Source organism: Peromyscus maniculatus, chromosome 9 (genome assembly GCF_049852395.1).
Source record: "Peromyscus maniculatus bairdii isolate BWxNUB_F1_BW_parent chromosome 9, HU_Pman_BW_mat_3.1, whole genome shotgun sequence".
Taxonomy (NCBI): Eukaryota; Metazoa; Chordata; class Mammalia; order Rodentia; family Cricetidae; genus Peromyscus; species Peromyscus maniculatus.
The window spans coordinates 99,479,569-99,507,121 of record NC_134860.1 but is presented as its reverse complement, the minus strand read 5'-3'; the positions used below and the strand labels follow the sequence as shown (position 1 = coordinate 99,507,121).

The following is a 27,553-nucleotide window of genomic DNA, read 5'->3' as shown; positions in this document are numbered from 1 at the left end:
AAGTCAGTTCTACCTACAGAAGAGAAGGTCACAAATCACATTGGACTGCCCATGATTTCAGAGAATATAGTCTACCTGGGAGAGAACAGGGAACACCCTATAAGCACAAGCCCATACTTGTTTCCCACATCTCCAGAAACGTGTTCTAAATCAGCCTGGACAATCTATCTAATGCAGGTATTACCTAGTTACATAAGCCAGTTGTGACATTGGAAGTTTGAAGCATCTTGAATACTACAAATATTTCTTCATTTCCAAATCAGAGAAATATTTGGATTCCAAGGATCCAAGAGAAATCTCAGTCCAAAGGGAAGTATACCAAAGGTCTCAGAACAAACCATACCTCATACCCAGGGCTTAGAAAGCAAGTTTGCCTACTAAACTTTGGGGACAGATAGGGCTAATTCTGCTTTTCAAACTACCTAAAACCAATGGGAACTATTTTTCCCCAAAAGAAATAGTGTCCAAAATACTCATTTGCTCTCACCTAATGGGTAGCCCACCTTGATAATCATTTTCTTATCAAAAAAACTCATTATGTGTTTCGGCAAAGTAATACCTAATTCTTTACTGGTTTTTGCAGGGATTGGGGTTGAAGTTAGAGCATCACACACGTGTTCTGACACCGAGCCACATGCTGAGCCCTAAGTGTTGTTTCTTGATCATTCAATCAAGTTTCATACAAGAGGGCACTGAAGTTTAGCAATGTAATAGCTTTGGTCATTAAGATTGGCTTTCTCCAGTGCTTTTGTTCACGCTGTCACTCAGCTCTCTCACCATGAAGCTGTGCTCCAACTTCTATGGACTTAGGACTGTGGTTTGTCTATTACAGTTCCTTACACTCCTACAGCTTATAATAATCGCTATAGTCAACTAAAAGGCTTATACTTCCTTCTTTAAGATTCGGGATAAAGGTTAAGTCTATAAACACTTGGATATGCCAGCTCCCCTGAAACAGTTAATTTTGAATCACATTAGATACTGACTTCAGCCAAAATATTACTCTGAGTTGTATTTCATCCCAATCTCCAGATAGCAAGCTTGAGAACTGTTTACCTCTCCCCACTCATGCCAAGATCTGAGTGATCCTGTTCCCGTGAGATCTCAATCTTGATCAATGCTGTTTTTCTAGCAGAGGCATAATTAGTAGTCAGACCCCACTCTCCCACGTAAGCAAGTGTACTATCCTGCCAGACAGGAACTTCCCACTCTTTGAGAACTCACGGTCTCTTAGGAGATAAGCATGCTTCTATATTTTTACAATGCTCTGTAAAACATATAACAGTACTTTGGGTACATTTTCTATTGTACTGAATGCTGAAACACCAAGGAAAATTGTCTCTTAAGTATGTCGACTTCCTTAAGAGAAGCAAGAAGGGCACCATGCTCCCTCTCTCTCCCAGCTCTAGAATACTCACATCCTGCCACTTCTGATCTTGTTCTTTCAGTTGGGATTTTATTTTCTGCATCTCCTCGTACTGCAGCTGACGCAGGTTCTGAGCATCCTCCGCGCTGACATCACTCATGGACTTGCTCCTGTCAGAAAAACGCCTACAATCACAAGGGTTCTGGTGGCTGGCCTGAGGGTTCACATGAAGACTGGGCTTGTATTTAGAAATTCCACCTAAATATCTACTGCCCTACCCAGATGCTTTAGTGATAGTGTCCCTGAAATAGCACGACACAGATAAATGGTGTTTTTCCAAAGCACAGAAACGAGAGCCCGGCATTCAACTCAGGTGTGAGATGCTTTTTTTTTTTTTCCTATAAAATGGTCAAAGTAACCTTGAACGGTTCTAAAAATAATAATGCAGTGCTTGTATTTAGAGGAGTCTTCTCTAAGATTTTCTTAGAGGAGGGGACCATCAGTCACTAACATCACCTATCCGAATTTGTCTATGTTCCCTCAAAGATAACCTAGTAAAGTTTGGCTGTTTTTGCTCAGCATTTGCTAAATAATTTAGTGACTACCTGATATTTTCTCCTCAGGTTCAACACCATGAAAAGATGTGCTGTGTCTTCTCAACGATTCTCTAAGATCTACTGTACCACTGTGCGGCTGGACCGACTCTCAGGCAACCACAGGTAGTTTCCCACAGCCTGTCAGAACCACTTCAGGTACCCTCACCTTCCTTAAGGCAGTGCTCATAGCCTAATTTGCACCCCTGTACATGAACATGTGCAATCAGGAAATAAAGCCAGAGTGGGGTTTCAAAACCGTTTTTTCCCCATTACTGTTACATATTTTAAAGGCCATTGTAAAAACTATTATCTTCTAATAGGCTTCAAACTCTCAAAGAGTTTAAAGTTGCTTCTCGGTGGGAAAGCGATTCATTCACTTGAGTTAGTGACTGAGTTGGGATATGGCTACTACCTCTGTGCAGTGATGAAAAAGACCTCCCAGAAAGGCAGGGCTCGGGTCAGCACTGAAAGCAGTAAGACAGTGAGAGAGACAGAGTTTCAGAGGTGGGCTAGATGAAATGCCCTTTCCTGCTGTACTTCTGAGTTCACTGCATTGTAATTAACCATATTTTACATTATATTAATATATCCCTGGGCACCTAAGTTTTGCATTCTCTCCAGTCCTGCTATCACCTCTCTCTCTCTCTCTCTCTCTCTCTCTCTCTCTCTCTCTCTCTCTCTCTCTCTCTCTCTCTCTCTCTCTTGGTTGGTTCAGGAATGCAATTGTAAGTACCATGCAAATGACTCTGGAGGCTACAGCCTAGGACATGCCCCTCTTTGACTCATTTCCAATTCCCTGTGAATAGGCATTTATTCTTGAATATACCCCTAGGTACCTCAACTGAAAGGGGACCTGCTGAAATGCTATCTGAAAAGGGAGTTTTTTTAAACTGCACCTCACTAAACATGATGTTATTGTTGGGGTAGCCAATCTCAAGCCTGCTTTTCCTCTGTGGGGGTTAATGGTGGTACCTGCCCTCAATCATCCTCATCTGAAACCTAAGAACCACTTTTTGCTTTTGTTTCTGCTCCTCACTTCACTTTCAATTAGATGTCTTCTCGTTTAATGCTGCTTTCTTTTCATCCCGATTGCCATCAGTCTAGATCAAGGCATAGGCAACCCTCCTCTGGATTTCCAAAAGAGCTGCTCAAATTATCATCAAAGAAGGCTTTCCTCAAATGCTCCCTCAAACTCAAGAGTCCTTTGCCGGTGCCTCCCTGCCTTTTAAAATACCACTCAAAATCATGGCTAGGCTCACTCCACAGTTACCTGCTCACCATCTGTCTTCTTCAATTCAGGGAAGGTCAATTCCATCCTTCCACAGTTGGGATCCAAAAGTTTGGAGTAACCTCGGTTCCCCTTTCTCTCGAAACACTTATTCCATCCATAATTCCTCTGCTATTTCTAGGACCCAACCATTTCTCACCTCTTCCTTATCACTGTACTGATCTATACCATGACATCATCCACTTGGAAATTCCCAAAGATCTCCCTGCTTCTACATGCTCCCCGCTCAACATGCTCAATGGAGCAGCTGGAAAGACAGTGTCAGCTTGGTCACAACACACCCAACCCCACACTTGAGCTTCTTCCCATCAAAATTCTAAGTAGATTCTTCAAAGACCTACATGGTCTGGCACCATCTGGTCCCTTCTTGCCTCTCCACACTCATTTGTAGCACCGTGTCCTGGTCTCACTCTCCTTCTGCCAAGTGGCTGCCTTGTGCATGCTTACACCTCTTCCTTCTGCCCTTGCTCTTCAAGCTGCCATAATACTTCTCATCCAGCTAGACAGCCATGTGATTTCACTTCCAAGTATCTACTTAAATGTTATTCAGTGTCTCCTTCTCTTTGCATCCTACAAGAGCCTGCAAATGTCTCTCCAGGCTGATCCCATCCTAACCCTCTCTCCTTGAACAATTATTGGCATCTAAGACATTCTTACTTCCCTATTGCCTGCTGAGTTCTGTAAGATGACCAGGAATTACCTATGCTTGCTGATATATGGCTAGGCTTAAAAGAAAAACCAGCACATAGTGAATACCCCATAAATACATCTAATCAATGATCTACATAGCGTTCAACCACTTGCATACAGTCTTTGTGGCTCTTCCATGTGAAAAGTGAACTGCCCCTTCTCTCACCTGCTCTCCTACGTTGGCTACAGTATTCTTCATGATGCTAATCCTTGGCTCCATCTTACATAGTGTGCACAAGCATACCTAGATCATCTCTCTCACAAACCATATGCTATTTGGAAAGAAAACATTAGCACAGTACTGTGCCTGCAGATACACTCACTTAGTATCTGTGCTAAGAATGAGGTTAGCTGGAACATCGTAATCAAACATGAAAACTCTGAGTTGACTCTGAGGGAAAGCATAACTGCTCTCCAAAGTTTTATAGCACAGGTTTAGTATGGAATTAGTTACATATAAAATTATAACTATAGAAAAATATATGAACCTACACATGTATCATATACCTCTCACTATGTATAACTACATACCAAATTAGATCATATGGACTTGAGAATATAAACTGACTGATGTCATGCCTACCAGGAAAGAGGCTTTTTGAGTTCAAAAACATATTCAGTAAGAAATGGGAAGGAAATGTACACATCCAAGGAATGAGGGGAGATTGGACATGCAACCCACGAAGCTACACAAACTGTAAAGCAAAAATAAAATACTAATTCATACTCCACTAATCATTTTGTGGGAAGAAAGCTGAATCACTTGTACTAATCCAGAACCTTCTGTGGCTTCTGGTCTTACACTCTTCCTCCTGGACTGGGAAGCATCACTATGTGCTTTCCCACATAAGGTGCCAGTCAAAGGTAAGACGGCCTCTCTCACGCTAGTGCCTGAGTGCTGAGCTAAGCCTAGGAGCTCAGAGGCACACAGCATGAACAAAGTGAGCTGAACATGGGCTAGAGTAGAAAAGTCTTTTTATAGGCAAGGATGTGAGCACAGTTTGTTCCTGGGGTGTATAAAGTTACCCCCATTAAAGCAGGGAGTACATGCCATAGTAGTCCGCATAGACTCCAGCAAGAGACAAGAAGTGAGGGCACCAGACCTAGCTGCAACATAGGCTTTCACCCACTGGACACACACCAGTTCCCGTCTCATACCCTTGGCTCCTCAGCCACGAAGTTATGTTAACTAAGCAAGGCTGTGCTGGTACACTTCTTAAATCTGGTGCCATCGACTCCTTCTTATTAAGGCAGATGGAACCGAATGGAACCTCGTCAATACTAACTCTATCAACTGCCTTCAAGTTAGAAAGGTTGCCCCAGACCACACAGATAAAATCTAGAACTTCTAGAGTACAAAGATGAAGTCTGTCTTTCTTTATCAGCATTAACCACATGACATTAAAGTCCCAGGAGTTCCTTGAGTAGCACAGCACTAGCAGCAGTCTCCGAGAATTGCCTCATGAGGCACAGCCCCGGTCTGGTTCTGCTACTTGAAAGCCTCCATCCTTGGGAAAGCTACAATCTCTGTCTACGGAATGCAGATAACACCCACCTGTCTGCCTCGCAGAACTGAGATAAGCCCCGAAGAAAGCATCCAGGAAATTGTGAAGGACATGCCCAGCATGGACAATGCACAGGTAAGTCACGTCGTTCTCTTAGAACTGCCTGCTACAATTGGTTATATTTCCTTATTCTGAAGGCTCTAAATCACTTCATTTGTATTTGCATCCCGAAAATGCAGGTGGAACAAGCATCTTGTCTTTTCAATTAATTTAATGGTATTGGGGAAGCATGACAGGAAGAAGTTTAAGAGGGAATCGCTTATAAATCACTAAACAAAATTTCCTTGTACTCTTCCTTTCCTTGTCCATACGATGCATCTGATGCTTTCAGCTGGAAATAAGGTCTATCCTAAAATCCAGCTTCAGTAAACTCACAGATGAGTGTCTACAGCAGTGGTTCTCAACCTTCCTAGTGCTGCAGCCCTTTCATACAGGTCCTCATGCTGTGGTGACTCCCAACCATAAAATTATCTTTGATGCTACTTCATAACTGCAATTTTGCTACTGTTATGAACTGTAATGTTAATATCTATGTTTGCTGAAAGTCCTAGGTTGAGCCCTGTGAAAATGTCATTCAACCCCCAAAGGAGTCACAACCCACAGTTGAGAACCACTGGTCTATAGCAGAAAGAGTCCAGAGCCAATATAAGATACTTTTTCCTAAACATAAATGGAAATTCAAAAAACAATAAGGTAAGGATCTCTGCCTTTGAAAGCAATATAAATATGCTAATTTATCTAATTGTATATATTTTTCATTAGACACTTTAGGATTTTGTGAACAATAACAGTGTTAAAACCTGTGTTGAAACACTTTGAAATTCCCATCAAGTAAAATAACAGAACATAGGAAACAATTTTCATTTATAGATTTACCTACTTATTTGGGTTTCTCAACACCAAGACTATTAGCATTTCTGCCAGAAAATCATTTGCTATAGAGAGCTATTCTGGGTGTTATAGGACACACACAAAGCACTAAATGTAAATAGCACACACACTTGGCTGTAATAATGAGAAGTCTTTTGGATATAACTAGATGCCACCTGGAGTGAAAAAGAAAATCTGCAAAAATTAGCTCAGGTCAACTTGTCTCCCATCCTTCTTGCCTGCCTTGATATGGCCTGATAATCCTGCACAATCACTTGGTCAAGCCCTTTGAGAAAAATATAGCTGCCTTCAGTTGTCTTTGACTGCCAATCCACATGTAACTGGCATTTATTTCCTTGTGATACGGATAGAGGGTTTGCTGGTTATCACATTGCAAGATTGTTTATATTCTTGCAAACTTTGTCAGTACCAAGCTTATATCAGACATGAGCAATTCCCAGACTTCATAGCACCACACAAATGGAAGTTCATGCAACACAAAGGTACACACATGAGAACTGGCAGCCGCACAGAAAGCTTCTTAATTGACATTATGTGTTACATGCCAACTAAAGCCTAGTAAAACACTTCCATAGCATGCGCAAGCACCAAAAACCACATAAAATGCAAGCCAGAATTTCATAGGCAAAGAACTGCAACAAAATGCTACACATTTCTCTTCAAAAAGAAACAGTCACATGATGGGCAGTTAGTTTCTAATTACAAGATATCAAACAGTACTGCTTTTCCACTGTATTATTTTTGGAGAAAGTTCACCCAGCATAAATGTGAAATTAGTCGTACATTAAACTCCTATAAGTAATTCAATTTTAATTTATATTTTAATCTGTAGGAAATCAATGTAAGGAATCACAGGTAACTATAAAACATAGAATAAAAGGGGGAAAATAAATAAATCTACAACTGCTCATAAACAGAGCGGCATTTTCTAAGACACATTAAGTCCCATTATCTGACAAGTCATGTATTATTCATTAGTCTCAATTAACAGATTATCTTGCTTTATTCCTGTAGTTACCTTAGCACTACATTGCAAGAAGATTTTTTTTTAAATAGCCTTTTAAAGCAAACACTGTGTTATCCAGATAACCAAACAACTACTTGGAATTGTCGAGTGGAAGCCTTTGCTGCTGACTGTTGTGGATTAGGAAAATTCCTCAGCATTTTGAGGTTGAATATTTAAGTTTTCTTTTTTTTAATTGGTGTTTGTGGTTAGGGTGGTCCAGAGTATTGGGGAATGAGTCTACAGCCACAGGCAAGCTAAGCCTGAATTCAATCATTGAGCCCATTCTTGCCAGGGGTAATTCAAGTCACATAACAATCCTACACTAAGGAAAAACAGGTAGGGTCACATCAGAGAGGGAGGTAGTTATATGTTTACATGCCCCAAGTACTTAAGACTCTTGGTACCTGTACCCCTTTTAGGAAAACTGTTCCAGAGCTGTGTTTATGCTACAAAGTAAGTCAAATGTGATTCCAAATGAAAATTCCTCATGAAAGTTGTTCAGAATGCTTGAAGCCTCAAGGAGATTTTAAATCAAGGTTAAAACAGCTTTCCTATGACAAGTTGATGAACAGACTTTGAAGTGTTATACCAAAGACTGACATCTTCACCCTCACAGATGAGACCCTTGTGAGCACACGAGGCTGTGGTGTGAGGAAGAGACAATGTGCCGTCACATGCCACACTGGAAGGAGTAATTATAATGGCTGCCCATCACTCAATCACATCTTTGGTATCTAGAGTTGTTATAGTGAATTTTGGCATAATCTTGGTAGCTTCTAAAATTTCTAAACTACTGAAATTATTTTAAAAAAACTCTTAAAATTAGAGATTCTGAGAGATGAGATAAACCATGGTAAGGGGAAGATACTCAACTCCTGAGGCTGATTGAAATATTGGGTATTTTCAACTTTTCTCAAAAACTATTACCCATAAATTTCACAGTTACTAAAAGCCTAGTGATGTTGCATTGAAAATGAATGACTTAATTTAAAATAGTCTAGAACTGACTGGAAAAAATTTGAGAAAGTCAGTTTTATATTACATAGTCATGTTTACCTAATGAATATTAAATACTCATAGACAAAAACTGAGAAATAACTTAAATATAGTTCTTGTAACAATATCGGAAACTACCAAGATTATTTTTTATAACTGTGGAAGCCTGGTCTGCTCTTTATAGGCCGTCATGTTACCATTAACTTTCCACCCTAGTCAAGAACCTTGAAAATATTTCCCAAAATTATTAACCATCCCCACTCACAAAGCTCCTCCTAAGCTAAGTACGTGAATTATGCAAGCTACATGAATTCTTACATTAAGCAAGCAGTGATGTCCTTTCCTATCACAGACTTTCTAAGATGCAGTTTGTGGGGGAAGGACCTTCAACAGCTAAAAAACAGAAGCTTAGTGTATTTTAGGAGTCAAATACCAAAATGAACATCCTCTTAGGCTCTTGTTACTTTCAATCATTAAATGAAAAGGAAAAAAAGGGGGGGGGGTGGAGTTAAATTTTAATACAGCAAAAACTAGTGCTTTATGTAACAGTTCATGCATTGGTCATTTAGATACAGAAATATTGCTATGAGGTTGCAATGTTAATAAAAAGTAAATAAAAATCCCATGCACTGCACACAGCACCCCGCTTAGTGACATGCCAGGACACAGTGCAGTAGGTTACAGAAGAGACAAGCAAATACGTGCATTCATTTTTAATGTGAACCATAAGACTTACCCATTCTCACCATAAATCTTTTGAAAGAGTCTAAGAAACCAAAAAACCAAGGATTAAAAAGGGTCACTCTCTCCAGCTGTGGTAGTTTCTAAACATTCCACATCTCTAACTTGAGTCTAACTGGAAATGGGCGAATCTGAACAAGTTGGTCCTTATCCACTTTCTAATATTTCGAGTTTTAGTCTCCTAAACTCGGGTAAATAATATCGACATTTTCTTGATTTATTCTGAGCCAACAAATTCATAAGACAAGGTCTCGCCTTGCCAGGAATTGAGTTAGATTTGGGGCCACTCACTGTATTCAGCCTGGTCAAATTCGCCCATCCCCAACTTAGAGTGAACGGAACAGTGGCGGAAGGCAGCATGGCTCATGTTACCGAAACGGCCACAACTACAAACAGTCTGACAGACTCATGCATTTTGATGGTGCTTGCACTGAACATTATAAATAAAAATGCTACAAATTGATAGATCGGGAAGCCTAGATTGACAAAAAAAATAAAGTTAAATGAAATCTGCAATGATATATTTTAGGAAAATATTTAGGTCAATAAAAGACACTGCAAACCATGATAAGCACAGAAAACCAAACCGCATGTAAGACTACTACAAAAATACTAAACACGAGGATCAAAACCTGCAGACACAATTAGAAAATATTTGCATCCAGTTTTACATTTAAATATAACGAAGGACACTTCCAAGCCAGAGGCAAGCTTTGCATATACCTTCTCAAATCACCCTAAGACGAGTAAATATGGAATTGCACTTCTTCCATGAAATGATTAAAAGTTTCTCAAAGCCAAGTAATATTTTTTACAGGATGCTTCAGAATGGCACACAACATGCAGAGCTGAGTAAAAACCAATGCGGCTTTTTTTTTTTTCCATAAGGATATTTACACAAGACCATCCATCACAAGCCAAATCCTTGCAGAAACACACTCTGACCTCTCAACCATCAGCCGCTTCCTGTGCCTAAGTCTGCTGGCCTTCCGGATGGCCTCCCACTTCTGCAGGTCGGCCTCGCTGCAGGGGCCAGGCTTGAAGCTGATGGGAGGCACAGCGGTCCCCAGCTTCCAAGACTGGATCTTGCGAGCCAACATGTCGTCTCTCTTCTGTCGATAGGAAGGAGCTAAGACTCTACAGCCGCTGCTTTTATCTTTGGGTGGGCGTGTCCTTTCGAGCACACACAGAAATTTCGCTTGGATTTCTGGAGGTAGGGTCCAGGGTTCAGGGAAAGGGACTGGCTGATATCTATCAGGGGCCCCAGACAGGGGCACTTCTTTCTTCTGCGCTGGGATCCGGCGAACAATCATATCATCTTTTTCTAAATCTGGAAGTACAAGTTCGCCTTCCCGACACTGCAAAATTATATCTCGCTCAACAGCATCGTCTGGCTCAGAGAACCTTCGAAGGTCTTGGAAGGCTCGAAGAACACATGGATTTGCATGGAAAGCCCCAGTTTTTCTGACAAAGAAATCATCATTTTCTAAGTCAGGATCCAGAGCTGGCAGCTCAAGGTCATCCGCTCGATAGCCTGGTGTGTGAGAGGGATTTTTTCTGCGAGTTATGAGCCTTGGGCCAGAGGTGGGATCGATTTTGACGCTTGTTTCTGAAGACAAGATGTCATCAGAGTATGTTTGAAGAGCCTGAAGCAATAAAAACTGACTGAAGCACAGAAAGAAAAAAGGAAGGGAGAATCGGATTAAGTAAGAAGAGAGTGGTAATTAGGCAGCAGTTTACAAAGCGGGACTCATCAGGGGTGAATGATTAGGCGCCATGGGAAGGGGTATAACAAACGAGACAAATACTCCATGCCATTCTCTGGGACTTTCCTGGGTTTCATATAAAGAAACAACAACAGGTTATGCTTCCAAGGAAATGTGAAGACTGCCAGGGACAAGGGATGGATCTATAACTCCGGTCAAGTGTACCTCCCTAGCATGGTCACGGGTACCACTCCTTGTACCAACTTCCTAACTCTGTTCTCCATGGTGCCCTCATCCTCCCTCCAGAGAAGGAGGCATGATCTTAGAAAGCGCTGAGTCAGCCATCATATCCTGTACACCATAGTGTACGTCATGGTAAGTAGAAGTAACAAAGTGGTCTAGAGTTGTAAAAAAGACCCTGAGGTGTTTTTTGTTTGTTTGTTTGTTTTTGTTTTGTTTTTTGGTTTGGATTCTCTAGACTTGCCCTTTCCAGTGTCCATCTAAAAGGATTTCCTTTCTCCACTCACAACAGTAAATTTAGATATTTTTAAAAACCTTTTTTGGAGTGGATTTTCAAAAGAATTCGTGCATGCAGATATGAACCACCTTGCACATTATTGTGTTAATAGCATGTTGATTCCTAGAGTTGGTGACAACACTCTCATGCAGAAGGCAGTGCGTTACACACTGTGCCTTTATCCCGTGTCGTGAAGCTTCCATGAGTCAGTAGCCAGGGCCTAGGTTAATGTAGCAGCAGAAGCAGTCAGACAAGGTGTCTGAGGTCAGCCACAAGCAGGTAACTCATACAGAGAGGTGCACCTGGACTCCTCCAAAGGACCACTGGTCCGCCTGGCTGCAGGGGTGTCCCGTGACCTCATGGCATGTTTGGTAGCTAGCTCCAGCAAGAGTGAAGGTCTTTGGTAGTTGCTGGCTAACCTACGCTCTGCCTTTTCTAGCCTACTAAAAATCGTGGTGCTTCTGAGAGAGCCTGAGTCCTCGTCCTCAGAGTCAGAATTCCTTCTGCCAGGAAGTGACATGGAAAAAAAAAGGGGGGAGGGGAAGAGAAGCAGACAAAGAAATGGAGAAGAGCGTAAGTTCTGAAATCTATGTCAAGCTTGATATGAAAGGGGACTTTTTAGAGTCTAGAGGCTAAAGTTTTTTTCATACTGTTGTCAATGTTGTGTTTTACTAATAAAAACACAAGCCACAGGCAGTTTATTAAGTAAACATAAAAAGTAACCCCAGGGGTGGAAGTCAAAAAGTCTTTTTTTTTTTTTTTTTGCTTTCAGAGATAGGGTCCTATTTTGAAGCCTAGGCTTTTTTCAAACTTTTAATCCTCCTGCCTCAGCATCCAGAGTGCTAAGGTTCAAGGCATGTACCCCATGTCCACCCTCGGGATTAAATTTAAACTTTTTGTTTTACTTTGAAAGTTCTACAGATGTTAGAGGGAAAATAAACCTTTCTCTGTCCCTAATTGAGAAAACAGGACATAGGATGTACCAGACTGGGGCAGAGAACAAACACCGGACCAGGAGCATGCACAAAGACAAACCTGAATCCCTGGAATTCCTTATACCATGGCTTATAAGTCTCTCTCTTTATTTTTTTCCAGTTCATATCTTCTGGGGTCCAGCATTTGGGAAGAAACTGATCAAAAGAGCCCCCTGGGCTTGGCATGACAGGGCTGAGCTTTCTCACATAGAGATCATCCTTCACAAGGTTGGGGATGCGCGTTATCTTTGCTTCCTCCTCTTCCAGATAACAAGAGGAGGTTGAAGTTTCTTGGATTGTGTGCCAGCGCTCCATCTTGGGACCCCAAGTCCTCCTCTGGTTACTGTTCAAAATATCCAACCACGTTAAGGTACTATGTGAGCAGTTTGTGGCACAGAACCCAAAGGGCATGCATTTCACCTTACAATAGCTGTACCCCTGTGAATAAAGCAAATTAACTTCTGGTCTCGACACCACAGCTCCTAGGACCAAATTAAGATGTTACAGCAGCACCTCACTTTTAGTTAGAGAAAAGCTAGATATGCAAGGCTATGTTAAGAGAAAGACAAATTCCAAACGGATTGGGTGTTGATTTCTCAATCCAATCAGCAGCATGATTGGTACCAGACCTGGGACAAATATATTTCTGACCTCATCAGGGTGTGCAGCCCAGAGGTTAACATATCAGGAGAAAATGCTTGAAGACAAGAGCTGAAAGCCGTGGTTTGAGAGATGAAACCCCCAGGTCTCCTTTTCACATGGAATCTACAGTCGGCTAAGTCAGCCAAAAATCACAGCAGGCAAACCTTCCCTCATCAACAGGGTCAGAACTGCTTACAGAACCACACTGCATACGGAAAGATGGATTTGAAAAACCGTCCTTTGCTCTGCTAATTTGATGGGAAATTAAGGGTTTCTTTTCATGTCCACTACTCTCAAGAAAAGAGAAAACTAATGGAAGGAAACCCAGCAGGGCTCACGATGGACCACATCAGCCATCCAGTAAGCTGAAGGCATGCGTCTAAAAGGCGGCCTAGTCATCAGATGCTGGTGTCCTGAAACAGAACAACTGTCTTCAGCATACACATGACTGAAAAGAGAGGCAGGAAAAGGAAGCCCCATTAGTGATATGTGTTGGCTACGTGTTAGGAGCCATTCTCTTAACCATGTTAAAATAGTCGCACAAATTCAGAAAGCATTCTGAACTCCATAACCATATCACACGACATTACCTTGAAAATGTTCCATCTGTTTCTGTGTAGACGGGGCTGGCCCAGCTTCTTCTGTTATCCTCATTTTTGTCTGGTCTTTTCTTCCTCAGAGGTGCTGGCACATAGGATGGCTGTTTACTTTTGTTAGGCAAGAAGCGGTTGAATGGTAGAGCAGACTTTGGTTCAATCGCTGAAATCCTTCGATAGGACATATCATCTTTGTTATAATCCTGCATTTTGAAGGTAAATTCCCAATCTGTGTCACTTTCGAAACCTATAAAGGCACAAGGAAGTTGCTTTACTCTCTGGCGAATTCCTGCTGGGCTCCCCTCCCCCAGCATGTCCTCTTCTCCCTTGGAAACCTAGTGCTGCTGCTAAAAGGCAGGAATATTTTTAGAACTTCGTCCAGAAGTTGTGATAAGGCCCATGAGGAGGTACTTGCTTTCCATACTGGAGGCACACACAGTTCATTCTTCCGCTGTCATACATGATAAACAGATAAGTCCCCAGTCCCCGGCTCAGTCCCTTCCCAACCCTCTTTGCCTCCAGGATGCCTCATAAATTCACTGAAGTATAACACATGGGATAAAATCCAGCAATTGAGTGAGATAGCATGATTCTATGGAAGCTCAGCAATGTAAGAAAAGGCAGGAGGCCCTCGGATTTACAGGAAGTGGCAGGCAATCATAGAAAGCAAAGGAAGACTGCACAGGATTCAACAGTGACACATAGACCCCTGTAAGGTCACTCATTCGGACGAGGACCTCACACCACAGAAGACAGACTAGATGACATCTGAAGTCCTAACAAATTAAAGTGTATGCCCACACGAGAGCACAGAACTAAAAATGTTCCTTCTGATAAGTGAAGGAACTATAATGGGAATCAGGAATTGTGATTAAAAATGTACTTAAAAGCAAACTTAACCACCACAAAAGAGCCTTTTTTGATAAATCCCAATGTCAGATATTCAAATAACAATATATTCTCTAGCTGAAAAACTAACAAGCCCAGATGTTTTAAAACAGAGTCATGGAGAGAGTAACCGTCTAAATCCAAATGGAGATGTCTCTCCTGCCCTGCCTCAAGGGCATTTATGAAACACAGGTAGCCGGCAAGTGTCGCTTGCTTCCTCCCAGCTGCAGAAGGCAACTCCACTCACAGCTTCCGGCTTTCCGCACACCTTCCAGGTTAACCTGACCTAAAGGCAGCTTGCCTCCATCACCTGCCAGGCAGGAATGTACAGTAAACAATGCCAATATGGTTCAAAGGAAGTGATCTGGCACAGCTGGGTCACAAGAATGGGTAGAAGGACAGTCTGGGCAGAAAGGGAGAACAGCTTGGTAGCCATGGTCCGGAAGAACCGAAGTCGTTAAGCTACTTCTGCTTTCTTTTGCTTTTTGTTTTTAACACTTCCTAAAAAAGAGGGAGAAAGAAAAAGAGAGAGAGATCCTTTCCTTACCAAAACCTACTTATGAAATTTGAAAATCACAGACTAGTTGGCTTTTGAAATTTCAAACTTAAAATTCTTATTTTTTTTTAGCTAATACAATTTTTATTTGTACAAATATCACTCCTGATATGTTTTCATACAAAACTCATGAGATGCACCATCTTCTAATCCTAAAAATATTATCATAATTGTGGTTACCACCCACTATAATTGTGTGGGCCGCAGAAGTTTAATAATCACAGAAGCGCGTCATTCTTCTGGGACCCATCTCCCTCCTTCTGCCCTATTTACAATTGCCCAGACCTCTACAGTTCTTAAACAAGGTCTTAAATGTGACCCTGGGGCCCTCCGCTTTGCATCACACACACCAGGCATGGGCCCATATGTCAAAGGACACTCAGATCTTGCACCGTTGCGTCTCTGTGTTTTGGTGATAGATCCACGCATGACACAAACCCGCAACCATCCCACTGTTAGTCTTTGACAGGCAGATAGAAGTTCAAACATAGCATGCCATAGGTTCCTCAGTCAGGAAAAAGGAACCTAGTGTGTTGAGATTTTTAGTCTCAGTTTACAACTTTAATTACTTGGATGAGTCACAAACTTAGATTTATTTCCTTACAGCAGATATGATCGTTTTCCTCTGTGCTCTGAAAAACTCATACCGCGGTACGAAACAGCCAACAAAAACAGTGGCAGTTACAAAGGTTAATAGTAAAGCCATTCACATATTTCTACAATGACTGCTCTAAAAGTTAAAGAATTTAGTTGTGTTAGCATGCTTCATTGACTTTTAGGAAACAAACTTATTATTTGTGGGTGTTTGAGATTTTGCATAATAAAAGTCTTGGGTAAAATATTTATGTCCTGAATAAAGAAACTGAAAATCCTCAAAGGTGGAGCACAAGTTCACAGTCAGAGCTCGCATTTCTTTCCTGATGATGTTTAAAGTGCAGAAATACTTTAAAAGAAAAAAAACTGGTCTTGGAAGTGCTGGGGTTTTAAACTTGAGAGTCTTATAGATTTGGGCCACATGCTCTATCACTGAACTATAGCCTCAGTAATTTGAAATGTTCTCTGTGGTTTCTACTTAGACAAAATTCAGACTACCTGTTTAGTCAGAAACTATTAATACCATCTAGGAGCCATAGGAATAAGACATGCATTTCTTTTTTTTTTATTTACTTATTATTACTGGTTTTGTGAGAATGTGTGTATGCTCAGTCTTGCCATGACAGGCCGTTAAAAAACTTTTCCTCTTTTATACTTAAGTTTTTCTGATAAAATTAAGACAAGAAAAAAAAAGACTTGGGAAGTAGAATAGATGTTTTACAGATTCTTATGTGTTTTGTCTTTAGATATATGAGTTAACAGACCTTATTAAATACCTATTGCTAAGCCTCTACCTGAAGAGTTTCTCACTGACAAAAATCCAGTCACGGTGAACCAGTGAGCCATCTCCTCACAAGTACTGTTCAAATACAGAAGTTTAAAAAAAAAAAAAGGAAACCGGCATTTCTATGAGGTATGAGGAAGGGAAAAGTCGAAAACAAAACAAAAATTAAAAACCACCTAATCCCATGGATTTAATAAAATCTACATCTTAACGAAATCTTTGAACAGTTTTCATCCTCTGCTTTCTCCCCTGCATTTCCTCTTCCCATACAAACAAGTAACATAAACCTACATCCCAAGACACGGCTCACCTTCCTTCCCGCCTCTAAGTGTGAGATCTGAAGAGCAGCTGGTCAGTGATCTAGACCCCAAGGAGTCCAAGCTTTCAAAGGAATCCTCCCTCCTATGGCTACCTGGAGGGGCAAGAAATTCTCCTCTGTCAGGACACCAGATATCACCGTAGCCACTGTCTCGGCCACTTCTTTTCAGACAGCTGGAATCTTCAAGTGCCTGAAGAAGAAACATTGTACAAAGATCAGTGAGTGAACATGAACTTTCAGAACTGCGAAAGCTCTGATTCATTAGAGAGGCAAGTTGACAGGATTTCCCTGTTCAACAAAAGGGGGGAAAAGAGCCGGGCGGTGGTGGCGCACGCCTTTAATCCCAGCACTTGGGAGGCAGAGGCAGGCGGATCTCTGTGAGTTCGAGGCCAGCCTGGGCTACCAAGTGAGTCCCAGGAAAGGCGCAAAGCTACACAGAGAAACCCTGTCTCGAAAAAACCAAAAAAAATAAAAAATAAAAAATAAATAAATAAAAAAGGGGGGAAAAGTTAAAAGCACGTTTTTTCCCCATAAACTATATAATAGGGGGTATTCCACATACTAGGAAGGTACCTGAAATTATTTAATCAAGTTATATAATCAATATATAAGATGAAAACACTAATAAAAACAGCCTTGAAATGCTGGTCAATGGTTTATATTTTTTGTCTGGTAGAAAAAAATGAAAGAAATCAAAGAGAAAAAAATCCTAATGTAGACACTCAAAAGGGAGGCACATCTTTAAAATGTCTCATTCTCTCTCCAGAAAATATCTGAAGTGGTCTATGCTAAACATAAGACCAGAGTGACTTTCTGTAACACTATCTGACTTCATAAAAAAAAATCTATTATTTTAAAAAGCAGTGAGTATGTACATCACGGAATTTGTCTACTTTCACTGATTATGCAACCGAGATGGAGATGCTGACAGCAGGCTGCCTTTCTTAGTGAGTCAAGGGCAGCATGCATGCTTGCTGGCATATAAAACTTACCTTCCTTAGAGGGAAATAAAATAGGTCTTTGGCTCTTATATGAATAAGAGATACATAGAAATAGTGCAAAAGATATTACATCTAGGTTTATAACTTACATAGAACTTTCCCAAAACAAGCCATTTTCGTTAACACACCTCTGAAATTTAATGGCAAAACCTAACTGACCTTTTAAAAATTAAGACATAAATGAAAACCAACAAAGTTAATCTTAGATGACAAGTTAAAGAACATAAGAATTAAAAACAAAATATAACATACAAACTTTGATTAAATCATGATTTAACTTTTAAAAACTATGAAAAATACTCCAAAGCTACAGAGAAACCCTTTCTCGAAAAACCCAAAGGGGGGAAAAAAACTATGAAAAATAGTTGGGAGACCACAGGAAATAGATTCAATAATAAATGATGATGAAAGTTGATGAGATTTCTTAAGTGTATATTATAGGTACACAGAAAAATATTCTTACTCTTAAGAGATGGATTCTGAGAATTCAGAAGAGAGGTACGGTATCTGAATTCAAATGGTTAAGTAAAATATTGACAGATGGGCAGACACTATTAAATAAAGCCAAAATGGAAACACTACATCCTGTAATAATGATGTGACATTTGCAAGGGTTATTGTCTTACCATTTTATCATAAATACTTTAAACATATGAAGAAAGGCTGGCAAGTGCTCGTGACAAGTAGTTAGCAGCTGTTTCAAGCAGACTTAATTCAACTCGTGAGTCAATTGTCTGACAAGTGTTTGAAATGCCAAGAACGGCTAGTACAGAGATTTCATACTAGCATTAAACTTGACATCCTGGCATGAAAACACCAGGGTCTACCTTTCACATGCCACTTCCAAGCAGATGGGGAAGCCAAGCTTAATGCCAACAGGCTATATCTCAAAATACAAGATTAACGTCTTAAAGTAAATCTTTTGCTCTGCCAGGTTTCTTGAACACATACTTGTTGAAACCTCAGAGTTCACACAATATGACTTCTGATATTATCAATGTTAACATGACTGACAATGAGCCATGTGACCTGTTATAAATAACCCAAGTCTGGCCCTGCAGCCTGGTTTTTGAAGACTTCACCCTGACAAATCCCCCAAAGTGAGTCATCCCCGATTTATAATCTGACTCAAATACAGCAGCTTCCACTGAGTATTGGTCCACTGCTACTTCCAATTGGCATTATCATTGCAAGTGAACTGGGAAAGTACACTTGATACAAAGCCTTTCATTTTAAAAGAACTGATACAAAAGAAATAGTATGTTCACATGCCCCTTATGCCCCCACCAGGTAATGGAAGAACAGGACCACAACCACAGTCTTATATACACAAAGAAGTCTTTTGACCATGCTGACGGTGACATCGATGACTGTGAACAGCCTTTAAAGAGGCATGCCTAGCACAAACTCTGCACTGAGATGAGTCATCCTGAGTCATTGCCATAAAAAGCAGGAAAGGCTATAAAGAGCACTATTCCACAAGCCCGGGTCCCCTGTAGCTTCTCACTGCACGGCTCCTTAGTTCAAACAGCTGAGAGCCGGGTTTCCCTTGTACCTACAACTCGCTGCAATTCTCCCACCAAAGGCAGGGACGGCTCTGCTTTACATTCTCAGGCAACGGTGCTTGCTGGTGGATGCATCAGTCATTCTCCACCCTCTAGCACACGATGGATGTGTGGCAGTATCTCAACTACAGTCTCAATTAATTCATCCACAAAGTGTGCATATGGAACTACCAACTCTTTTCTGAGCCTTCATGTACACATACACTGCACATGCACGCATGCATATATATGTGTGTTCATGCACATGCAGGCATGTGTATAGAGGTCAAAGGTCCATCTCCAGGGTTGTTTTTCAAGAGACATCCACCTTGCGTTGCTTCTGTTGTTTTGTTTCTTGAAGCTGAGACAGGGTATCTTATTCGTTTAAAGTTTGCCCAGCAGACTATACTGCCTTGCCAGGGAGCCCCAGGAATCCTGTCCTTGCCTCCTCAGTGCTGGGATTCTGTGTGTGTCACCATACTCCGCTTTACTGTGTGGACTCGGGGTCAGAGCTGTGTCCTTGTGTTTGCACATCGAGCTTTTACCGACTGAGCTGTTTCCCAGCCCTAAAGAGCTATCGGTTCCTTCCAATTAAAGAAAAAATGTGTAATCCCATCCATGGCTAGATGCAGGCCAAGTATTTTTAAAGACATGGATAGATATAGGCAAAAGCAATTATTTTTATCATGTCTAAATATTCCTCTGTTCTAATCATAACTAACATTCATTGCATCCCACAATGTGTCGGAAACATTAAATATTTTTCTCATTTAATCAGAAAAACCTCACAAAGCAAGTACTACTCTAACATATAGATGCTGTTTTATCATTTTGATCGTCTATTTTCTTCCAATCCTTATAAATGCCCTGGATGAAGAGTTACACAGAGAAACTGGTTTTCCACTAGGGCCCTGTCAATGAATTTTTTTTTTTTTCAAAACAAAATCACTATGGTTTGGACTCAGCACTTGGTCCTTCTCAAATATGTTGCAATGATCCCAGGATACGAAAGAGCAAAACGTAGGTAAGAACAGGGGCTCTGGGCTCGGCGGTGAAGAGCACTTGCTGCTCTAGTTCAGTTCTCAGCACCCACACCAGGCAGCTCACAACTGCTGTGACTCTACCCCCAGGGCACCTGATGCTGTCTTCTGGCCACCGAGGTCACCAGAACTCTCATATATATTCCCGTGTGTGTGTGTGTGTGTGTGTGTGTGTGTGTGTGTGTGTGTGTGTGTAATTACAAATAAAAAACTAAAAATGAAAAAAAAAAGCAATAATGATTCTAACTTCAAAATCTCTTCAGCAGTCAATCATAACTCATGCCTTCCATCCCAGCAGTTGAGAAGTAGAGGAAGATCAGGAGTTCAAAGTCACCCTGACTACATAGCAAGTCTGGGATAGCCTAGGTTAGTTGAAACTGTCTTAAAATGAGCACAACTTTATCAAGTTTCACTTAATATTTATTACTCCTCAATGAACACTAGCAGCATGGTAATACTGGAATATGGTCACTAGATAATTACCCTTGACAAGAACAGATTAATATAAAGAAACTGAGTAACTCCTATAAATGTTAATAGCCCTAAAAATGTCTTTTTACTGCAGATTGAGTTCATATAATGAGTATAGAAACAGTTAAGTTATATAGTGTATAGAAAGCAAATGTGTGTGTCATCAAATTACCTAAAATTAAGGGCATAAAATTCTACACCTTGGAACCTACTCTGCATTAGATAACTCACTCCGTAAAAGAAGCACAGGAAACCAGAAAACAAGTAAGCAACCTGCCTACTTCTCCATGTCTAGAAAGGAGCACAGCCAACCTCCAGGTCTGCTGTGGAGGAGCATGGGAAGCAGAAGGGAAGGGCACGCTCAAGTGGGAGCACTTGTCACAGGAGTCATTTCACACAGGTGGAGTCCTTACCTTAGTCAACGCTTGTCCTAACAGAGTCTCAAAAGCTTTCAGATTGAGATGGGGACCATTATAGTAGGGGCTGTTTTGTGCTTTTCTTCCCAGCCAGTACAAAGTTATCAAAACCTAAATGAAAATAACAAGATCAGTGGATTGGTAACCAAGAGCCCAGTTCAAATGCATTAGAGGAATCGTAATACTGTACAGTTGAAAAGCAGACTCTTCAATGTATGGTAAGGAATGCAGTCATTAAAAGTCATAATTATTCTTGATATATTTTATTGTTTCAAAACAGGTTCTCAGATCAAAAGATACAGAACTTATAGATAGTCATGCACTCTACCCTTGAGAAGTAGAAAAAAAAAAGAGAGAAAAACATGAGGGTTGGTGATATAGCGCAGTCGGTAGATTGCTTTCTTGGCATGCAAGAAGTCCTGGATGAAACTGAGCCCGTACCCCCATCACATGGAAGATAAAGGCAAAAGGATCAGAAGTTCAAAGGTCATGTGTGTACAAGGAAACTATGAGAACAGACTGGACTACATGAGAAGTTGTCTCAAAAAACAGGGAAGTATAAAGTACAGGAGAAACGTGTGTGTGTGTGTGTGTGTGTGTGTGCATGTGAGAGAGAGAGAGAGAGAGAGAGAGAGAGAGAGAGAGAGAGAGAGAGAGAAAGAAACAGAGAATGCATGCAGGTTCACAAGTATAGACACCTTCCAGAAGTTGAGTCTCACTTTCTACATTTGTTTTGAGGCACAGCCTTCTCTAGTTGCTTGATGTTCCACTATGTATGCCTGGCCATGAGTTTCTGGGTAATTCTCCCATCTCTGACCCCCATCTCACCCTAAGAGTGCTGCAAATACATGCGCACTACTGTATCCAGGTTCTTACACAAATTCCAGGGATGTAAACTTAGAACCCCAGGCTTACGCATCGAGCTCTTCTACCCACTGAGGCACCTTGCTGGTCCACAAGTGACACTTTTTACATCAGAATTTTTCCAGTAAAACTACATAATAAACCCCTAAAGTCAGTAATTCTCAGCTTGCTTGATGAGCATATTTTTAAATAAAGCTGTTACTTTCAGATATTCTTCTGTAATCGTCCAACATTAAGGACATGCTATTAGCCTAAACTGAATAATTACCTAGAGTTCTTAAGCAATCATATCTTTCCTTAATGTCTAATGTGATAGTCTCCCTCTTGCTCCCCTAACACTTTTAAATTGAGCTTGATGTCTACAAACTAGAAACAGAACAACCAGTCCCTGAAACCTAATCTCTCTTATGCCCAAGTCAGGTCTACACAAAGCATGTAGGTCTACACAAAGTCTAATGATGGATTGTCATATGTACACTTGTCCTGTAACAACACTTAAGACTCTAACCGGTTGGTTTCTAGGTAAATTTTAATTAGAAAAGATGACACAGAGCATATTCTTAGACCCATTATGATTTTACAGAACATAAAGGGAAAAACTATTTATAACACTCCATTAAATACAGCTTACATTTTTCAGTCTCCTGTCAGTCTCTTCTTGCCTGTAAAGAAAAAGAACGTATTGATTAAATAATATCCATGGGCCTTAAATTATTAACTGTAACTAAAATTCATTTTCATTATAAAGTTCCATCAGTGTTAAAAATACCTTGGACATTCAGAAATCTTAGAGCACATAGCGCACGAATTTTCCCATAGCCATTGATTTAAATATTACAGTGAGTTATCGAAAATAATAATAATAAATCATTTGCTCTGTTTCTTATTTTATCCATGATAGTTTGATGAGTTCTTCAATTTTCTATAAGTAGTGCTTAAATCCAATCTGAAGGTTTTTAAGCAAAAATCATAGTGTGCATATGACAGAAAAATTGGAAAATACACACAAGTCAAATGAGAAAAGGAAACAAACAGTTTTGCACTGAGTTTTCCCCACCACTGTCCACAGGTTTCTCACCCAAGAAAATCCTCTGCAAACTGCTTAGAAAACCTGGCCCTGCAGAAGTTGAAAATTACAGTTTTATAAATGGGTCATGAAGCATGGGTGGGATATAATGGCTTTAACCCCATTACTGGGGAGGCAGAGGTAAGCAGATCTCTGGGAGTTCAAAGCCACTAGATCTAGTGAATTCCACCAGGGCTGGCTAATGATACCCTTTCTCAAAAAAAAAAAAAAAAAAAAAAAAAAAAAAGGCAGCTGTGAACTTTGACCTGAAATGTCTGAATTCTATTACAGGCATGTCAGACATTTTTGTTGGCCTGTAAAAAAGCATGACGTTTATGAGAAAGTCAAAAGGAAACAGATACCACCTCAGTTTTGAAGAGACTTAATAATATGTAACAGACAGATGGGCCTCCCTCAAGTACTGATGTATTTTCCATCATTATCAACATAGGGCATCATTAAGAATCACACTGCAGAAGCCTGAGCTAGATGGCATCCATGATAGCTTTTCAGCATAACTGTAAGTAGTGAAAGAAAAAATATGCACATGCATACACTGTCAGCATATATATGGAATATATTCCATACATCAAGCCGGTAACATGTCTAGCACCCATTCACTCATACAGAGAAAAATAATGAGGTGAGAGTGAATACAGACACAGGCTGAATTCAGCTTTCCCAATATCTACAACAATTCACTTTCACAGAACAAACATGAAACAAAATGAACTTATGCATCTCCAACCCCTAAAAAAAAATCAACAGGAATGCCCATAAGCCCTGATATTGCTGGTAGAAACGTTTGGTGCATTAATACTCTGATCCTACTTGGTAGCATCTATCTAAACTAAATATGCCTATAGCCCAAAACCCAGTAACTCAATTTCCAGGTTAACACTCAAGAACAGTGTGTTCATTTGTTTAGCCAAAGTCATACACAGGAGACTTTCTGCGGCCTTATATTATGGAGTGTGTACACAGTGAAGCACTAGATGGCAATGGGATTGAGCAGCTGCAACTTCATTCTACCGTATGGTTCAGTATCACAAGCAATGGGAGAAGAAGAGCACAGATAGCATGGGTAGATGAATATAAAAGTACGAAAACAAGCAAAAGAAAAATCTGGACTAGACTCAAGACAGTGATTGGTACCCTTGGGATAGAGAATGGGAGAGGCGGTGGCAGAGAGTAAGGCTTCTGAGATGCCGGGAATTTAAATTTTGGTCTGGACACTGGTTACTTGTGTTTTTGGTTTTTTTTTTTTCCCCAAGGAATCTTTGACCTGTAAATTTATCAGTTTATGAATTTTGGGTTTTGTTGTTGTTGTTGTTTTCTTTTAACATGCATTTTGGATTCGAATTCAAATCTTCCTGCATGTAGGGCAAGCAGTTTAACAACTGGGCCATCTCCTGAGCTCTTGGGAGTTATACAATACATGTATTTTCCTGTTTGTGTACTATACTTCAAAAAAAGTAATCTGGAGAAATTCCATAGCTGAAGTGCTCAAATTATAATTTATGTCTTCAATTAAGAGAAAATCATCTTGTAAAGGCCTTCTGTTTTGGAAATCAAAGTGGGAATATCACTAGAAGCTATTGTGAATTCATAGCCTTTCGTTCTAATGATAACCGGCATATTACTTCAAATAGTAAATTATCCAAAGTACAAAAGTACCATGTACTCTTAAAGATGTGTGGGTTCAAAGTGATCTCACTTTTATCATAAGCACACTTGAGCATCAGGTACCACAGAGCCCTCTTGAAGACCTACCTCCTTTCAATAGTTTGCAATAAATGTTTCCAGTCCATCTGACTGTGACTTTTTATAATGATAAGCAATCTGTGGAAATGCAAGGCAAGGCTATTCTGTGTCGGATCCAATTGCAGTGACCTTGCATTTCTGCCCTTCACTTTACATTCCTTTCTAAGTATGCACATTTACAACGTGCCCCAGAACACAAAGACCCACAGGCCAGCCAAATTAGCTTCCTATCTCTGAAACACGTAATGCCAGGAATTCACATGGCCCTAGATTGCTGGAGTAGAGTTCACACTGACACACACACCCTAGTGGGTGGCCACCAGGCACACCCCTAAGACCTTTTAAATTAACGAGTAGAGAGAGGAAGCTCAAGGTAGCAAGCCAAGGAACTACACAAGCCAGAACTGAAAGTAAAGTCCGCCTTAGATGAGTGACTCCACCAGAGCGAGGGAGTCCACAGTGGGCATGGCACGACACCATGTTGGAGGAAGGAGCATTTTAGTGACAGATGTGGGTCCCATGGGCTAGCTCTATTTAAATTTGGACCATTTACTTTCAAAGTCTCCATTTCCAGTTGATAAACTGGAGATAATACGCCCTGTTTCAACAGATAAGGGGAAATATACAAAGTAGGAACATTAACCTCCTCAAGACTAGTCCTTACACTGTGGCCCTCTTCTCTCTACTCTTTCCACAAAAGCCTCCTAGGGAAGTCCTGTGCTGGCCTCTGACATTTAACTTGTAATTGGCCTAACACAATACCCCCAGACGTCATCTTACCCCTTCCTTGTCTTATATTTACAACCATCTTCAGCCTGCATGTGTGTGTCTATGTCTGTTTTTGTGGTGCTGAGAATCGAGCCTGGGGTTTCATGCTAGGTAAGCACTCTACCATTGAGTATACTTGTTAGTCCTGCATTTTCAAAAATATTTTTGCCCAATATGAGAGAATGAAGACTTTTGTGTGGTTTTGCTCACTGCTACCTCTAGTACAGGAATAAAGGGTCTACCTGCTTGGGAATTGCATAAAAATATTTCATATGATCAGCATAATGCAAGATACACAAATGTTCCCATTCATTGAATGCATTTTTCTGACTTTGGAAAGGCAAATTGACAAGCACCACCCAGGACAGTGGTTCTTAACCTTCCTAGTGCTTCAACCCTTTAATAATAGTTTCTCATGTTGTGGTGACCCTTCAACCATAAAATTATTTTTGTTGCTACTTCATAGCTGTAATTTTGCTACTGTTATGAATTGCAATGTAAATATTTGTGTTCTCCAATGGTCTTAGGTGACCCCTGTGAAAGGGTCAGTCAGCCACCAAAGGGGTTGTGACCTACAAGTTGAGAACCACTAAACTAGGAGATTTTTAACATTCATATGATGCTGAAAACAAAATTAAACTGCATTAGCTTACTTTTAACATCCATCCAATTTGACTCAGATTCCACTGCTACTCACAATTAGGGTGGGGGAGGGGGGGCATACACCCATGTACACCCATTTGGAGGCCAGAGGACACTGGGCATCTTCTGCTATAACTCTCCACCTCATTGTCTTAAGACAGGGTCTCTCACTGAACCAAAATCTCACTATTTAGGTGAGTAGCTTGCCAGTAAACTCTTGAGACCCATACCTCCCGACTCCAATGCCAGGGTCACAGGTACAAGCAGCCATGCTCAGGTTTCCAGCTGGGTGCTGGGAATTCAAACTCAGGTCCCCATGCTCACAGAGCTACACTGAACCACCTCCCCAGCCTCCAGGTTTCCCCTGACACTGCAGCAAGATGCAACTCTGCAAAACCAAGTATCAATAACCACAACCAGAGACACACAAAAACATAAGAGCAGGCCAAATCTTGCATGGCAATATCTGAAAATGAAAAAGAGTCAAAGACTTTTAAAAAGGATAAAATGGTAGTGTTCAGATAACATTCAAAACTGGCTATCTTGAATATACAGATCGCCCTTATTTAATCCTCAGACCATGCCCTAACTTGAAATACAACATCTCGTATTCACAAAATAGCAAGCACAGCTAACTATTCCATGGTGTTAATTGAACGGCACTGGAAATTCCTTTGCTACCTGACCAAGGAGTGGCAAACCTACCTGTGTCCATCATGGACCACCTAACTGTGCCAACTGTGAGCTCACATAGCTGTCATCACCTGGCCCTAACAGCTACAGAGTTTATGTAGAACTTGGAAGCCATAGCATTGGTCCTTTCTTTACTACTCAAAGATTTTTAAACATTGGTCCGAATCAATAAAGAAGTAAATTTTAATCAGAGAACCAGGAAAATAAAAGTCCACGCCGACCTCTGACTCTGCTGAAGAGCTGTGATGTGAAGTCCTCCTAGGAGGAGCCAACTTGGCTCAGAAGGTACTTCTTGGGGTCCCCTCTGTGTGTATCCTTGCTCCCCTTTAATCGCCTAGGAGAAATTGGTCTTGTGACCTCACTGCTCCAAATCCTTGCCTGTAAAACGGGAGCCTAGACTCAATGGCAATCAATGAGATTCAAACTTCTTAACCCAGGCCAAGCAAAGAAATGAGCCTTTTCAAGGCTGTCCCTAACTGTCATTATCTACTACAACTGGCCTGTTGGACTGGGGGTAGTAGCTGGAGCCAGTCACCATTTCCCTTACACAGAAACTTTTTCCCCCAAAG

At 40.8% G+C, this 27,553-nt stretch overlaps 1 protein-coding gene across 21 annotated transcripts in view; it reads right to left on the bottom strand.

Annotated features, from left to right (window-relative positions):
* The window catches only part of Lmo7 (LIM domain 7), a 210,017-nt gene that overhangs the window by 37,503 nt on the left and 144,961 nt on the right, over positions 1 to 27,553 (bottom strand). For 10 of the 21 annotated variants that reach the window (XM_076545463.1, XM_042285289.1, XM_006977994.3 and 7 more), the window contains 9 exons: positions 22,683 to 22,713; positions 21,185 to 21,298; positions 16,707 to 16,905; positions 13,569 to 13,821; positions 12,398 to 12,679; positions 11,665 to 11,865; positions 10,085 to 10,804; positions 9,135 to 9,164; positions 1,419 to 1,536 (listed from right to left, as the gene is read on the bottom strand). In XM_076545463.1, the coding sequence (XP_076401578.1) occupies positions 1,419 to 1,536; positions 9,135 to 9,164; positions 10,085 to 10,804; positions 11,665 to 11,865; positions 12,398 to 12,679; positions 13,569 to 13,821; positions 16,707 to 16,905; positions 21,185 to 21,298; positions 22,683 to 22,713 (1,948 nt within the window). The remainder of the gene's footprint in view (positions 1 to 1,418; positions 1,537 to 9,134; positions 9,165 to 10,084; positions 10,805 to 11,664; positions 11,866 to 12,397; positions 12,680 to 13,568; positions 13,822 to 16,706; positions 16,906 to 21,184; positions 21,299 to 22,682; positions 22,714 to 27,553) is intronic. The other 11 variants (XM_015996718.3, XM_076545470.1, XM_076545477.1 and 8 more) reach the window with 7 other exon arrangements.